This window comes from Mastigoproctus giganteus, unplaced genomic scaffold (assembly GCF_048544385.1).
Source record: "Mastigoproctus giganteus isolate SK-2022 unplaced genomic scaffold, ASM4854438v1 scaffold_17, whole genome shotgun sequence".
Taxonomy (NCBI): domain Eukaryota; kingdom Metazoa; phylum Arthropoda; class Arachnida; order Uropygi; family Thelyphonidae; genus Mastigoproctus; species Mastigoproctus giganteus.
The window spans coordinates 882,319-897,912 of record NW_028328294.1 but is presented as its reverse complement, the minus strand read 5'-3'; the positions used below and the strand labels follow the sequence as shown (position 1 = coordinate 897,912).

The following is a 15,594-nucleotide window of genomic DNA, read 5'->3' as shown; positions in this document are numbered from 1 at the left end:
TTTATTGATGGGTAAGCTCTATAAAGGTTTTCCCATTTAGGATAAAAAACACCATTCCAAGTAGGGTGGTTTGGATGCCCTTTGAGTTTTGCAGCATAATTTAATAAAAGCATTTGTCTCCGTAGCTGTAAGGGTGTTTCATGCGCTTCGGTATATAGGCTCTGTACCGGTGATGTACGGTACGCCCCCAGTGCAAGACGAAGGGCGCTGTGGTGTACAGGATCAAGCCAACGTAAAGCGCTTGGTCTAGCAGAGCTATATACGACAGAACCATAATCCAGACGTGACCGAATTAGTGCACGGTAGAGATTTAGCAGCGTGTAACGGTCAGCTCCCCACGTTGTGCCCGATAGAACTCTTAGAATGTTAAGCTTTTTAAGACAGTTAGTCCGGAGCGTTTTTATATGATCAAGGAAAGTGAGTTTTTGGTCGAATATCACACCCAGAAAGCGAACACTAGGGACCACTGGTATGACCTGATTTTCTAGTCTAAGTTCCGGATGTTGGTGTAGGTTACGCTTTCTACAGAAATGTATCCCAACTGTTTTTTGGTGTGAGAGACGAAAACCATTGTTTTGGGACCATTTGGCTATTTTATTGATAGCACATTGCAACTGCCTTTCTATCATTCGCATGTTAGGCGAATGGCAGGCGATACTGAAGTCATCAGCGTACAGGGTAGTGGATATCGTTTGTGGTAGGTCGTGTGTTATTGAATTCATTATTATACTAAAGAGAGTAGCACTTAGCACTGACCCTTGTGGTACTCCTTCTTCCTGGATGAATTTTGAAGATAACTGGTTGTGAACTCTAACTTGAAAAGAGCGGCAATGCAGGAAGTTTCTGATAAACTGTGGTAGGTGTCCGCGAAATCCCAGATCGTATAGGGTTCGCATAATACCATATCTCCAAGAAGTGTCAAATGCTTTTTCGATGTCAAAGAAGACCATTGCAAGATGTTCTTTTCGGACGAAGGCATCCCGGATGTTTATTTCTGTCTTGATCAAAAGGTCAAGAGTGGATCTGCCTTCCCGGAAACCGCATTGCACAGGATTTAGGAGATCATTTTCAGCTAGAAACCAGGTTAGGCGGGCGTTAACCATTTTTTCCATGACCTTGCTCATACAGCTAGTGAGTGCAATAGGTCGATAATTTTGCGGATTTGTAGGGTCTTTGCCTGGTTTTGGAAAAGCCAGAATGTACGCGTGGTGCCATTTGTCGGGGAACGTGTTTTCTTTGAATATTCTGTTATAGAGGAGTAACAGAGTCTTGAGAGCCGGTTCGCTGAGTTTTGCTATCATGATGTAGTGGATTCCATCTGGCCCTGCTGCACTGAGTTTAGTAGACGATAGAGCATGATGCAACTCTGACATTGTGAAGGGGAGATTGTACGCAGAAATTGATGCTGATTCAAAATTGATACGTTTTTTTTCAGCTTGTGCTTTGTGTGCCTGAAAATATTGCGAGTATGATGTTGCGGCTGATATATTCATGAAAGTTTTACCCAGGGTGTTTGCGATATCCTCAGGTTTTGTGATATCGTGGCCATTGACAGTGAGCATGGGACAGTTGACACGTGGGTATTTTGCGTACATTCGCTGTATTTTTGCCCATATTGTTTGAGTTTTTGTCGTGCTTGTGATTGTGGATGCGAAGCGTCTCCATGCTTCCCTTCTACTAGTCTGCCTGACTCGTTTTGCCCTTGCTCTTGCCTGTTTAAAGCGGATGAGGTTTTCTGTTGTGGGGAACTTCCTGAAGATGTTCCATGCTTTGTTCTTCTGTTTTTTAGTTGCATTACATTCATCATTCCACCACACTTTTGATTTGGCCGATATTTTTGTGGATTGTTTTGGAATTGCTTTGTCTGCTGCCTGCAGTATTTGATTAGATATGTATTCTACTGCCAGGTTTATGGATTTTTGTTGAATCTGGTTTTCTTCTAGTATTGCTAGCTGCTTGTACACATCCCATTCAGCTTTTGAGAAGTTCCATTTGGGGATCCGATAAGAGAGGTGGGGAATGCTTGTGTTAATGCGACATATCACAGGATAATGATCACTGCCCAGTGGATTGCTGTGAATAGTCCATCCAAATAGAGGATATATGGTTGCTGTGCACAGAGAGACATCAATAGCTGATGTGGATCCTGTCGGAAGATGTGTATAGGTGTGAGCCCCATTATTGAGAGTTATCAGATTCTGTTGATCGAGTAATTTTTCAATGATTTGTCCACGCTTGTCCAGATTGTGGTTTCCCCACAGCGGATGGTGACTGTTGAGGTCTCCTAAGATACAGTAGGGTTTGGGAAGTTGTATTACTAAGTCTTCTAAATCGGCATAGCTTATATTTTGGTTAGGTGGCAAGTATAGTGAGACTATGGTTAAATCAAAGTTGATATGGACTCGTGCAGCAACTGCCTCAAGGTTTGTTTTTAGTGGGAGTGGCTTTGAGGGTATCTGGGCATTGATAATCAGTGCTACTCCTCCATGGGCAGGATTGTTCGAATTTTGTGCAACACGATCTTGACGATGTATTATGTATTTCCGAAGGGAAACATTTATATTTGGTGTCAGATTGGTTTCCTGTAAGCAAAAGGCAATAGGGTCATATTGTGAAAGAAGATCTTGGATGTCGGACAAGTTACTGCGATAGCCTCTGCAGTTCCACTGTAAGAAAGTAAGCATTATTTGGGTTTAGTGGAACCCTCGACTTCTTTTCGAGGGACAGAAGATTTGCCTCGGTCAAGTTTAACTTTTCCCTTCTTTGGGAAATAAGGTTTCCCTGTATCCATATCCTCATTGGAGAACAGTTCTAGAACCTGTTCGTCGTGATTTAAATTGTCTTCTGAGTCCATGTGTTCTGTTTGGTTTGAGTCAGGAGTAGAAGATACTGTGGTATTCTGTTGAATGGCATCAGGTTGTACTGAGATTGGTGTATTTATGGCTTTGCTTTGTTTGTTTTTCGTTTGGGGCGTTGGTACTGGGGACAACAGTGACCTTGCCCATTCAGCTAGTGATTTACTTGGTGGTATAGATACTTCCGTTTGGGTAGAAATTGATATGTGTTTTGTGGTTATTTGTGCATAAGTGGGCTTATTAGTATTTGGAACCGGTAGGGATTTTTTGGCCTCTTGGTAGGTTACGTTATGTTCGGTTTTGTACCGCTGTATCTTTTTTTCACGCTGCCAAAGGGAACACTCTTTGGAATATGCTGGGTGTGCCTCTTTACAGTTCAGACAGATTGGTCTTGTGGCTGTGCAGTCAGTACTAATGTGTTCAGTGGATCCACACGTGGCACAGGCAGCTACTCCTCTGCAGACTGTCTGTGAGTGCCCAAATTTCTGGCATTTATAGCAGCGTAATGGGTTCGGGATGTACGGTTTAACTCGGCAGTTAAGGTAGCCTGCTTTTATCACTGTTGGTGGCTTGGGATTGTCAAAAGTAAGTATTATGTTCCGTGTAGGAACTAGTATGCCATCTTTCTTTGTCATAATTCGTCTGACATTAATGATTCCTTGGTCGTGTAATTCTTGTTTTAGTTCTTCGTCCGACACGTTCATGAGGTCCCATTCGGTGATGACACCTCTTGACGTGTTCAGGGAAATGTGGGGTGAAACGGTGATAGAAGTTCCACCAAAAGTTTTCAGTTTTTGTAGTTGCTCAGCCTGTCGAGCAGTGGCAACTTCAACTAGTAGGTCACCTGATCTTAGACGACGGACTGTCTTTGGAGTTCCTATTGTGCTTTCTAGGCATTTCTGCACTAGAAATGGAGAGAGCTTTCCAACTGGTTGTTCTTCAGTTGAATGAATAATCAAGAATGTTGGAGTTCGGATTCTGCCTACGTCAGTCTTTTGACGTTTTGCTGCGACAGAACCAGACTCCTCTTGTTCTTGCCTTGTCAAGGTTTCTTCTATGCACCCAGTGTTTTTCTGGGTTTTACGGACTTCTTGCTCCATTTCGCCCTGGAAGGGAGACCTTTTCCCCTCCAGGTTACCGGCCCCGCCACGTGGAGGCAGGAGCAGTGCCACCTTTGTGACCAAGCGGTAGTGGGTTAGTAGTAATGCAAAAATAAAAGAAAAAAAAGAAAGAAGGTTACTTTTCCTCCTGTTCAAGTAAAGTGATTTCTTTACTGAAGCTTATTTAATTGATTGTTAGTGTAACGCTGTAAATAAAGAAGACGATTTTATTTATTCAAGAGAGCGCAAATTCACTGGCAAAGACACTTGATCACAAAATCGCTTGGCACCTGGGGCCCTGTGATAGGGGTATTGCTTATTTCATCAACTACAACGGGTTTGCTGGTAGGTTGAGGTGTTGATAGCACAGATCGTGCCCACTCTGCAATGGATGTATTGGGCGGAATTGATACATCAGTTTGGGTTGAAACAGCTTGGCATTTTAGTGTAATGGCAGCGTACGTGGTTTTTGGGATAGTTGACTTTATTTGCTTTCTTGCTTCTTGATATGTGACCTTATTCTCTGTCTTGTACTTTTGTATTCTTTTTTCAATTTTCCAGAGTTCGCATGATTTTGAGTATGCTGGATGGTCATTCTTGCAATTTGGACATTCCGGAGCCTTTGCAGTGCACTCTGTTTGTGAATGGTTTTTTGACCCGCAGTTAGGACAAGTATTTTCGCCTCTACATGTTGTTTGGGAGTGACCAAACTTCTGGCACTTGAAACATCTTAAAGGGTTTGGAATGTATGGGCGGATACGGCAGTTTAGGTAGCCTGCTTTAACTGAGGTCGGCAAATTTGGTGTACTAAAGGTCAGTATAATATTACGTGTGGGAACAAGATTGTCATCCTTCTTTATCATAATTCTTCTTGCTTGAGTTACTTTCTGTTCTGCTAGTTCCACGACTATCTCCTCTTCAGTTACGTTCAACAAATCCCACTCACTTATTACTCCTTTTGAGGAGTTCAAGGTGTTATGTGGTGAGACTTTGATTGGGATTCCGCTTATAGATGTCATTTTTAATAAAAATTCTGAATGCCTTGCTTGAGTGATCTCAATTAAGAGATCTCCTGATTGGAGCCTTTTCACCATTTTCGGTGTACCTGCTGCATTCTCCAGACATCTCTGGATGACAAAGGGAGAGAGTCTGCTTAGCGGCTGAGTCGATAAAGAATGTAAAATCAGAAAAGCTGGTGGTTCTGATTTGTTACAGTCTTTTTTCATTCTTTTTGCCAGATTGGAATCGTCTTCCATTCTTCGAGTCTCAGTATGTTGAGAGCCTGTCGGCTCTAGTGGTGGACATGTATCACAGTCCATTGCTGCTCCTTTTAGCCCTGGGAGTGAGCGCTTTTCCTCCCAGACTTCCAGCCCCGCCACGTGGAGGCAGGAGCGGTGCCACCTAGTGGCCAAGCGGTTGGAGAGGTTAGTTTGTTAGTGCAAAAAAATTAATAAATATACTACGAAAAGAAAGGTAATTTTCCTTTCTGGGTTCTTACTTAGGATCTGTTAAGTACAGAACCACTTACAAAGAAATGAGTAGGAGAAAAGCACTGGAAAGAAAAATATAACTAAATCACTGGGAAAGAGCACTATATATCGCTTTGGAAAATCGCTTGGACACTATCGCTTGGCACTCGGGGCCGTTGGAGGAGATAGCACTGAGCATGTTCAAACCCCTCATGCATTTTGTTCTAAGCTGACGGATATGGTGTAGGAATGTCAATTTTTTATCAAAGATAAGTCCCAAAAATTTTGTTTCTGCTACCACAGGAATTGGATTTTGTCCAAGTCTGAGTTCTGGGTCAGGATGAAGATTCCGTTTGCGGCAAAAGTGCATGCAAACGGTCTTTTGGGCAGAAAACTTAAACCCATTGGTTAAAGCCCAGGAACTAAGGTGATTGAGTGCTTGCTGCAATTGTCGTTCAATAACTCTCATGCTACAGGAGTGACAGAAAATACTAAAATCATCAACGTACAAAGCACTATTTACTGATGGAGGAAGCTGTTTTGTAATGGAGTTAACTTTGACTGCAAACAGCGTTACACTGAGGACAGAGCCTTGGGGAACTCCTTCCTCTTGACAAAAGAAGCGAGACAGACTGGATTTAACACGAACCTGGAAGAGTCGTTTAGATAAAAAGTTTCTAATAAAAATAGGGAGGTGGCCTCTCAGACCAAAGGAATAGAGGTCTTTTAAAATACCATACTTCCAGGTTGTGTCATAAGCTTTTTCCAGGTCAAAGAAGACTGATACCAAGTGCTCACGCTTTAAAAAAGCATCGCGAATCGCTGTTTCCAGTCGGATTAAATGGTCCAAAGTAGATCGATTCCTTCGGAAGCCGCACTGAATTTTGTTCAAATGGTCGTTTGCCTCAAGGTAATATATAAGGCGGGCGTTCACCATTTTTTCCAAAATCTTACATAAGCAACTGGTCAGAGCAATTGGACGATAGTTGCTAGGAATTTTTGGATCTTTTCCTGACTTTGGGAAAGCGAGGACAGTTGCCCTACTCCAAGAAACAGGAAATTGATCCTCTAAGTAAATTCGGTTGTAGATGTGTAGCAACAGCTCTAGAGAGTGAGATGAAAGATGTTTTATCATCTCATACTGAATTTCATCTGGCCCTGCGGCACTCACTTTCGAGGTAGCAAGTGCAATAGTTAATTCTACTTCACTAAAAGGCAGGTTATAAGTCTCGGCTTTGCTTGAAGGGAAGTTAAGTTTTTGTTTCTCCACTTTCTTCTTTAAGACTAGAAACTCAGCAGAGTATGAAGTTTCAGCAGATATAGTGGAGAATACTTCTCCTAGAGCGTTGGCAATAGCAGTTGGGTCTGCTAATGTACAACCATTATATTGTAACATAGATGAAGGAACTGATGTGTATTTACCCTTCATCTTCCGAATTTTATTCCAGACGACTTTGGCACTGGTCATCTGGTTAATTGAGGATGTAAACTTGACCCAGCATTCTTTTTGGCTCTGTCGGCGTATAAATCGTGCCTTGGCACGGGCACGTTTAAAGGCTATAAGATTTGCGGTGGTGGGATAACGTCGAAATTTTCCCCATGCCCGATTTTGTAACTTTCTTGCTTCTTTACAATCTTGGTTCCACCATGGCTTTGGAAAGCTGTTGTTGTTGTTGTGATGGGGGTTTAATGGCGCACGAGCTGCTGGGGCTATAGTGCGCCTATTCATAGGAAAATGATAAAATTCAAATTTCTGATAGAATCAATTTATGATTTATTACAGTGATGGTTTAGAATTTATCATACAATCCAATTTTTTTCAAAAACGAGAAGAATTCGTTGATGTTTGCATCGTCACCTATAATATTTTTTAATGTCTTCGGTTCCGGAAGATTTTTTAGGGAAAGGAGGATGGATATTCTGTCCTGATCGTAGTGAGGGCAGTCAATGAGAATGTGTTTGACTGATAAGTGCGAGGAACAGTGTGGACAATGAGGAGGATCCTCTCCTGTAAGTAGGTGAAGGTGTGTCAGATATGTATGTCCTATCCGCGCTCGTGCAAGCACTACTTCTTCTCTGCGTACTGTTTTGGTGCTAGAGCGCCAAAGTTGTGGATCCTGTTTCAACTGATAAAGTTTATTATTGCTTTGGGTGTGCCATAGCTCTCTCCACAGTGCAAGACATGTTGTTTGTATGATATTATTATAGTCATAGATTGGAATAGGAGCATGGGTTAAATCATAAGTTGATGGATTTTTGGCAGTTTTGTCAGCCAGTTCATTCCCTTTTATCCCCGAATGGGCTGGGATCCAACAAAAGGTCACTGATTGATGACGTTCTTCAATTTTTAATAAGAGGCTTCTGATTTGGTTTAAAATAGGATGAACCTTGTAAGAAAAGTTTTGTATTGCTGTAATTGAGCTTAGAGAGTCAGTATATACAATATATTTTAGAGATGGGTAGCGATTCAGGTTTTCTAAAGCTAACTTTATTGCATGAAGTTCTGCAGAGAAGCTGCTATACTCAGGTGGAAGGGAAGCAGAAATGATTGTAGAGGGAAATACTGCTGCTGCTCCAGCGGCTGAATGTGATTTGGAGCCATCAGTATATATTGGCAATAAATTAGCATATTTCTGAATATGGCTTGCATGGAGTTGTTTCACGTTGAGTGACGGTAGGTGATTCTTTCCCCATTTTTGAAGATAAGTATCACAAGTTAATTGTGGAGGAGGTGTCCAAGGTGGGTGAGGGCATTTCACTACATCTAGCCTGTTGACATTAGGAATATTCCAATTCTGTGTTACTTCAATTAGGCGTAAGCCTGCCGGTCTTATTTTACTGGGTTTATTTCTATAAAGGTTTTGCAGTGGTGGATTAAAGAGATATGGCCCAATAGGATGCTGACAGCAACTTTGTATTCGGGCTGCATACTTAAGAAGTAGTGCTTTCCTGCGGAGACAAAGAGGGGGCTCATGTGCTTCAATGTATAAACTGTGGGTAGGAGATGTTCTGAATGCGCCAAGGGCAATCCGCAATGCACTATGCTGTATAGGGTCCAACCAGCGTAGTGTACTCTTTCGAGCAGAATCGTAGATTGGAGCACCATAATCCAAACGGGATCTGATCAATGCTCTATATAATAGAAGCAAAGATGTACGGTCTGCTCCCCAAGACATTGCAGATAAAGCTCTGAGTATGTTCAGTTTTTTGAGGCAGGAAGTACGCAGCGATTTAATGTGATCTAAGAAATTTAATTTTCTGTCAAGGATTAATCCCAAGAATCTGATATTGTTGGACACTGGAATGGTAAAATTTGACATCTGAAGTTCAGGATCTGCATGCATTTTTCGTTGATTACAAAAGTGGATTGCAACAGTTTTCTGCTGAGATAGACGATAGCCATTGAGTCCTGCCCACCTTTGGACCTTATTCAAGGATAACTGTAGTTGCCGCTCAATGGATCTCATATTCTGAGAATGGCAAGATATGGAGAGGTCATCCGCATAAAGATAGGTCTCAACTGTATTTGGAAGTTCCTTTGTGATAGAATCAATTTTAAGGGCCAAAGAGGGTTGCACTCAATACTGAACCTTGTGGCACTCCCTCTTCCTGTAAGAATGTCATAGAAAGCGAGTTGTGGTATCGAACTTGGAACGAACGAGTCTGGAGAAAGTTCCTGATGAAAATAAAGGAAGGTTGCCTCGTAGACCAAGGGCATGGAGGTCGCTGAGAATGCCATGACGCCAGGTAGTGTCAAATGCCTTCTCTATGTCTATGGACACCAAAACGAGATGTTCATTTTTTACGAAGGCATTGCGAATTGCAGACTCTGCCTTGATCATGAGATCTAAGGAGGACCTGTTCTTACGAAAGCCATGCTGATTATTACTCATTAGATGTTGTGCTTCGATGGCCCATGCAAGTCGATTATGAATAATTTTTTCAAGTAATTTTCCGAGGCAACTGGAGAGGGAAATTGGTCGGTAATTTGTATGGAATTGTAGGGTCTTTTCCAGGTTTCAAAAAGGCAAGGACTGTGGCATGATGCCAAGAGCTGGGATAAATGTTTTCCATAAATATCCGGTTATAATAGACCAGCAGTATTTGTAAATTTCTGTCACCAAGGTTTTGTAACATAATGTAAGAGATTCCATCTGGTCCAGCGGCACTGTTGCGTGTTGTTTTAATGACATGTATAAGTTCATGATATTGAAGAGGCTGATTATATGGAAAGAAAACTGAGGTTCGAAAGTTGATGGCTCGTTGTTCAGTCTTGGTCTTTATTTTCTGGAAATCCGGAGAGTAATTTGATGCCGCAGAAACTTCGGCAAACGTTTTTTGCCAAGGCATTTGCAATGTCTTGAGGAGCAGATAGTTCTTGCCCATTCCATGAAAGAATTGGTGAAGGGGTGATTGGAAATTTTCCGGAAATCTGCCTGATTTTCTTCCATATTAACCTGGAGTTAGTGTTCCTGTTTATGGTAGATGCAAACCGAATCCAAGAATTTTTCTTTGCTTCTTTTTGAGTGCGACGTGCTTTTGCTCTTAGTTTCTTGTAATTGATAAGATTAGCTGTGGTTGGGGATCTACGGAATAAATTCCATGCTTTATTTTTTAACTTCTTAGCTATTGTGCATTCTTGATTCCACCAATAGTTAAGGTGCCGTCGTGATTGGGGATTCGACAATGGAATTGAACATTTAGCTGCAGATATTATATGTGAAGTAATATACTCTGTGGCTTCATCTATTGACTGTGTTCGTATATATTGTTCATCCAGGGTGACTACTGATTGAAATTTGACCCAGTTGGCTTGAGAGAACTTCCATTTCCTGCAGGGTTTTGACTGTTGGTGGCTGTGCAGTGAGCAGATCACAAATAATCGGAAAATGATCACTGCTTAAGGGGTCATCTAAAACAGACCATTCTATGATTGGAAACAGATTCGGGGAACATATTGATAGATCAATTGCAGAAATTTGTCCAGTTGGTAATTGTATGTGAGTGGGTGCGCCAGTATTAAGAACAGTAAGGTTTTGCTTGTCTAGAAAAGTTTCAATTAGGCGGCCATGTGTATCTAATTTTGTTGATCCCCATAAGGGATGGTGGCTATTGAAATCACCCAACATACAGACAGGGGGTGGGTAATTGCATTAGCAGGTTTTCCAGATCTTGGTAAGAGAAGGTATGACTTGGTGGGAGATAGACTGATGCTAGTGTTAACGCAATCTGAGTTATCAAGCGTACGGCTACAACTTCAATTGTAGTTTGCAAAACAATTTGCTTGGTAGGGATCTTTGAGCTGACCAAGATGGCCACGCCCCCACGGGCAGCATTTGAATTATTACGATCGTGCCGATAGATGGCATAGTTCTTTATGTTGGTGGAAATTTGCGGAGTTTAGATAGGTTTCCTGTAGACAGAAACCAACTGGAGAATAGCGGTTAATTAAGACTTGAATATCGTTAAGGTTGCTACGAAATCCTCTACAATTCCATTGTAGAATGTAAGGCATTATTGATGTTTAGTAGAAGAAGCTGCTTCTGACTGTTTTTTTGATGTGACTGTCTTGTGACGTTCAGGCTTTGGTTTGTCTTTTTTTGGGAATAATGGTCGACCGGTGTCCATTTCTTCTTCCGCATATATTTCTAAGATCGGTTCTTCTTGTCTGGATGATTCAATAGTATCCATAGATGTTTTCTTGGATATTCTTTTTTAAATTTGAGTTACGATTATTCGATATAGAAGAAATCACTGGGGGAGGAGAAGGAGATGTAGCTGGTACTGTAAGTGCAGTATTACTTGCCTGGTTCAACTGTTTCGGGACATTGGACTGTTGCTGAGAGAGAACAGTCCGAGCCCAGTCAGAGATTGAGGTGGTTGAAGGGATGGGTAACATCAGTTTGGGTGGCTACTGATTGATATTTTTGCGCAATATTGGCGTACGTACGTTTATTTATAGTGGGGAGTGAGTAATTTCCGTGCTTCTTGAAAGCTTACTTTATTTTCTATCTTATATTTTACGATTTGCTTTTCGGTTTTCCATTTGTCACATGTCCTTGAGTAGGCAGGATGGTTTCCTTTACAGTTGGGACAAGTCATTTCTTTTGCCAAGCAGTCACTTTGGGTGTGGTCAGCGGACCCACAATTAGGACAAACCTGGTTTCCTCTGCACGCCGTTTGAGAGTGGCCATACTTCTGGCACTTAAAACATCTCAATGGGTTAGGAATATATGGTCTAATGCGGCAGAGTAAGTAGCCTGCTTTTATCGATGATGGTAGGTTTGGCGTGTTAAAAGTTAGAATAATATTCCTTGTAGGTGTGAGTATATTTTCTCTTTTCACCATAATTCTTTTCACAGCAATGACACTTTGATCTTGAAGCTCTTGTGTTATCTCCTCCTCCGTGACATTCAATAGATCCCAGCTGGATATAACGCCCTTAGATGTATTTAGGGTAGCATGGGGAGAAACTTTTACTGGAATTCCAGCAAAGCTTGTAAGTTTTTAGCAGTTTCTCTGAATGTTTACAATTTACTGTTTCCAATAGAAGGTCACCTGATTGTAGCCTCTTGACTGTCTTAGGAGATCCTGCCAGACTTTCCAGGTGTTTCTGGATAAGGAACGGAGAGAGCTTACTCAGAGGTTGATCTGCAAGAGAGTGTATTATAAGGAATGTAGGATAAATTGTCGCTGAGGAAGTGGTTTTCAACCTTTTGGGTTGCGACATGTTATGGTCAATGTCTATCTCTGGCCGAGAGCTTGTCGGCTCTAGGGGCGGAAACGTATTTTGGTCCATGCTTGCTCCTTTTGGCCCTTGGCAGATTAGCTTTTCTGCCAAGATTTCCGGCCCCGCCACGGGGAGGCAGGAGCAGTGCCCGGTGTGACCAAGCGTAAAGTAGTAAGTGTTAGTAAAAGATACAAGAAAAATAAAGAAAGGTAACTTTTCTACAAGTACTTTTGTAACAGTAGCTGATTTTAAATAAATAAATTTAAGGGCAGGAACTTAATATAACTCTAAATCGCTTTTGAATAATCACACTTTAATCACAGAGAAAACGCTCGATCACAATCGCTTGGCACCCGGGGCCGCTTTGGAAAGCGTGGAAATCGGGAGGATGTTTTTGGAATTGCAATTGCCGCTGCGTGGATAATACACTCTGTGATATACTTCACTGCTTCATCAATTGACTCCTGTTGAATTTGTACAGGGTCAAATTCAGTAAGCCGTGAAAATTTACTCCAGTCTGCTTGATCATACTTCCACCGTGGAGTTCTAAATGGATGACAAGGTGGTCCATCCATTATGGTAGATATTACGGGGAAATGATCGCTTCCATAAGGATTCTGTTCCACTTCCCAGGAAAGCAAAGGTAACAGAGAAGGCGAGCAGATGGAGAGATCGATAGCAGAGAACGTACGGGTAGGCATATGGAAATAGGTGTTTATTCCCATATTTAGTAATGAAAGGCTGTTATTGTCAAGAACACGTTCAACAATACGACCTCGTTCATTAGTTTCTGCACTACCCCACAGAGCACTATGTCCGTTAAAGTCTCCAAGAAGTAGAAGAGGAGAGGGCAATTGCGTAATAAGATCGTCAAGATCTGCCTGGGAAATGTGTGTCCCAGGAGGCAAATATATAGAACATATTGTAAGTAAAGACCCTATAGCTAAACGAATGGCTACTGCTTCCAAGTTAGTGTTCAACTGAACTTGTGAGAAAGGGGTATGGTTGCCCACTAGGATTGCGACTCCTCCATGAGCCGGACCATCCCTGTTTCTGTCTTTACGAACAGCAGTAAAATTTCGCAAGATAGGGTCATCATTTGCCCTTAGGTACGTTTCCTGCAAGCAAAAGCAAACAGGTTCGTGTTTGCGCATTAGCATTTTGACATCCTCCATATTTTGTCGGAATCCACGACAATTCCATTGCAGAAATTTAGCCATTATTACTTGGAATTAGTGGAACCGTTGACTGGCTTCCGAAGTGATGCGGGTTTTGATTGGCCCGCTTTCGGTTTTATTCTGCCTTTGGGAAATTGAGGGCGCCCTATATCCATTTCTTCCTCCGGATGAAGATCCAGAATAGATTCTTCCACACTTTCAGCTTGTTCATTTACCTCCATTTCCTCCTGTACCTCACTAATAACAGGCGGGGCTTTAGTTGGAGGTGATTTTCCTTTAGGTGCTACTTCCTTGGGTGGTATTGAAATGGGAGTAGCGACTGCTTTATCTTGCTGTACTTGTGTCAACAAGTATCTAGCTTGGGTTGTTGTTTGTTGTTTATGGGGTTTTAAGTGCAATGGCTACTTAGGCCATATTGCACTTAGAAAAGTGGTTCATACTGCCTGTTTGTTTCATGTAGAAGCAATTAGAAACGGCTATACATTCCTATTTGTTTTAGGAAGGAGAAGAATTCTGCGATGTTTGATTTTTCGCCTATGATATGGCTAAGTGACAATGGTACCTTTAAGCTTGCTAGAGAACTGAATGACATTAGTCGAGCATTACGATACAGAGTACATTCTAGAAGTATGTGTTTCACTGTAAGTGGTGTATGACAATGATTACACTCAGGAGGGTCATTCCCTGAGAGTCTAGCTTGGGGTGCAAAAGAATCACGTGGCGATATTGAAATATCAGTTTGCGTCGAAATTGAAACCTTCCTCAAAACTGCTTGTGCATAAGATTTTCCACTGTTTACTGGTGTTACCTGTTTCTTTGCTTCCACATATGGGATGTTCTGTTCAGTCTTAATTTTTTGAATTTGTTTCTCGTCTTTCCATTTTGGTTTTTCCATCCATGCTCTTGAATATGCAGGGTGTTCACCGCCACAATTCAGGCATGCTGGTTTCGAGGCAGAACATTCCTTTGTATCATGTTCTTTTGCTCCACAGCGGGCACAAGCGGGTGATCCACGACATGACATCTGAGAGTGGCCATATTTTTGACATTTGAAACAACGCAACGGGTTTGGAATATACAGTCTTACAGGACAGTTCAGATAACCAGCCTTGATGGAAGTAGGCGGTTTAGGTGTGTTGAATGTAAGGATAAGAACCCTAGTTGGGACTAGTTTTCCCTCCTTACGCATAAATATCCTCTTAACGGCTGTTACTCCTTGATCACTAAGTTCGGTGCATATCTCCTCTTCAGATATTTCAAGGAGATCCCACTCGGCAATTACGCCACGCGATGTATTCAATGTCCTGTGTGGTGATGTCTTAATTGGAATGCCCCCAAGAGATGTTGCTTGGAGAAGCATTTCTGAATGTCGCACTGAGGAAGTTTCTACTAAAAGGTCACCCGATCTAAGTCGTTTTACCGACTTCGGGGACCCTGCTAGCCCTTCTAGACCCTTCTGAATAAAGAAGGGCGACATTTTACCTATTTCCTTTTCACCGGTAGAATGTATGATAAGGAATCGAGGTACAGGAGGTGGTGCAGCTTCTGTTCGGTGTTTCTTTTTTGATGATACATTATCTTCATCAGTTTCAGGTAGGGACCTCGTAGAGGCCCCAGAGGGGTTTGAAAGATTTAAATTACTCATAAGAGTAAAGAGAAAGTGTCTGATGCCTAAGTACCTCACCCACCACCGAGCCCAACGAGGGGGCGCCCACTCGTGAACTAGCAGGTACTGCGTACACGAATGGGACGCCGAGTTCGCTTAGAGCACCATACCCACGTTACCAATAAGCCTTTATCCCGTCCCAGGACCAAAGGGAGGGAGACTTATTGGAACGCAGTTGACCCTAGCAGTAAAATACCACCCGCCGATTGATCCCAGTCGAGCCGATCCGGGACCGCCCGTCTTGTCGAAGCAGGGGCCAAAGTGGTGTATTAAGGCTGGGCCCCTCAACCACCAGGATCCCCCTTTCCGCTTCCACGGGTCGCGGCGCACGGCTGCACACGCCGGATTCCAATGTTGTAACCCTGGAACCAAGGTATGGGCGTTGGATCCCAGTGATGCTAATCTGGAAAACCAGCAGCATCACTGGGAGGTCCCCTCACCACGTACAGGTGCCCACGTCGAGGGGCTTTTTTTTGGGAATAATGGTCGACCGGTGTCCATTTCTTCTTCCGCATATATTTCTAAGATCGGTTCTTCCTGTCTGGATGAGTCAATAGTATCCATAGACGTTTCTTGGATATTCTTTTTTAAATTTG

General features: G+C 42.4%; 1 protein-coding gene across 1 annotated transcript; it reads right to left on the bottom strand.

Moving 5' to 3' along the window:
- Positions 1-6,062: 6,062 nt before the first annotated feature.
- LOC150074883 (uncharacterized) lies at positions 6,063-14,809 on the bottom strand. The gene is made up of 2 exons (XM_090389433.1): positions 13,999-14,809; positions 6,063-6,073 (listed from the first exon to the last, which is right to left on the bottom strand). Exons 1-2 carry the CDS (start codon positions 14,807-14,809, stop codon positions 6,063-6,065), a joined length of 822 nt encoding a protein of 273 aa, XP_090245559.1.
- Between the last annotated feature and the right edge of the window lie 785 nt (positions 14,810-15,594).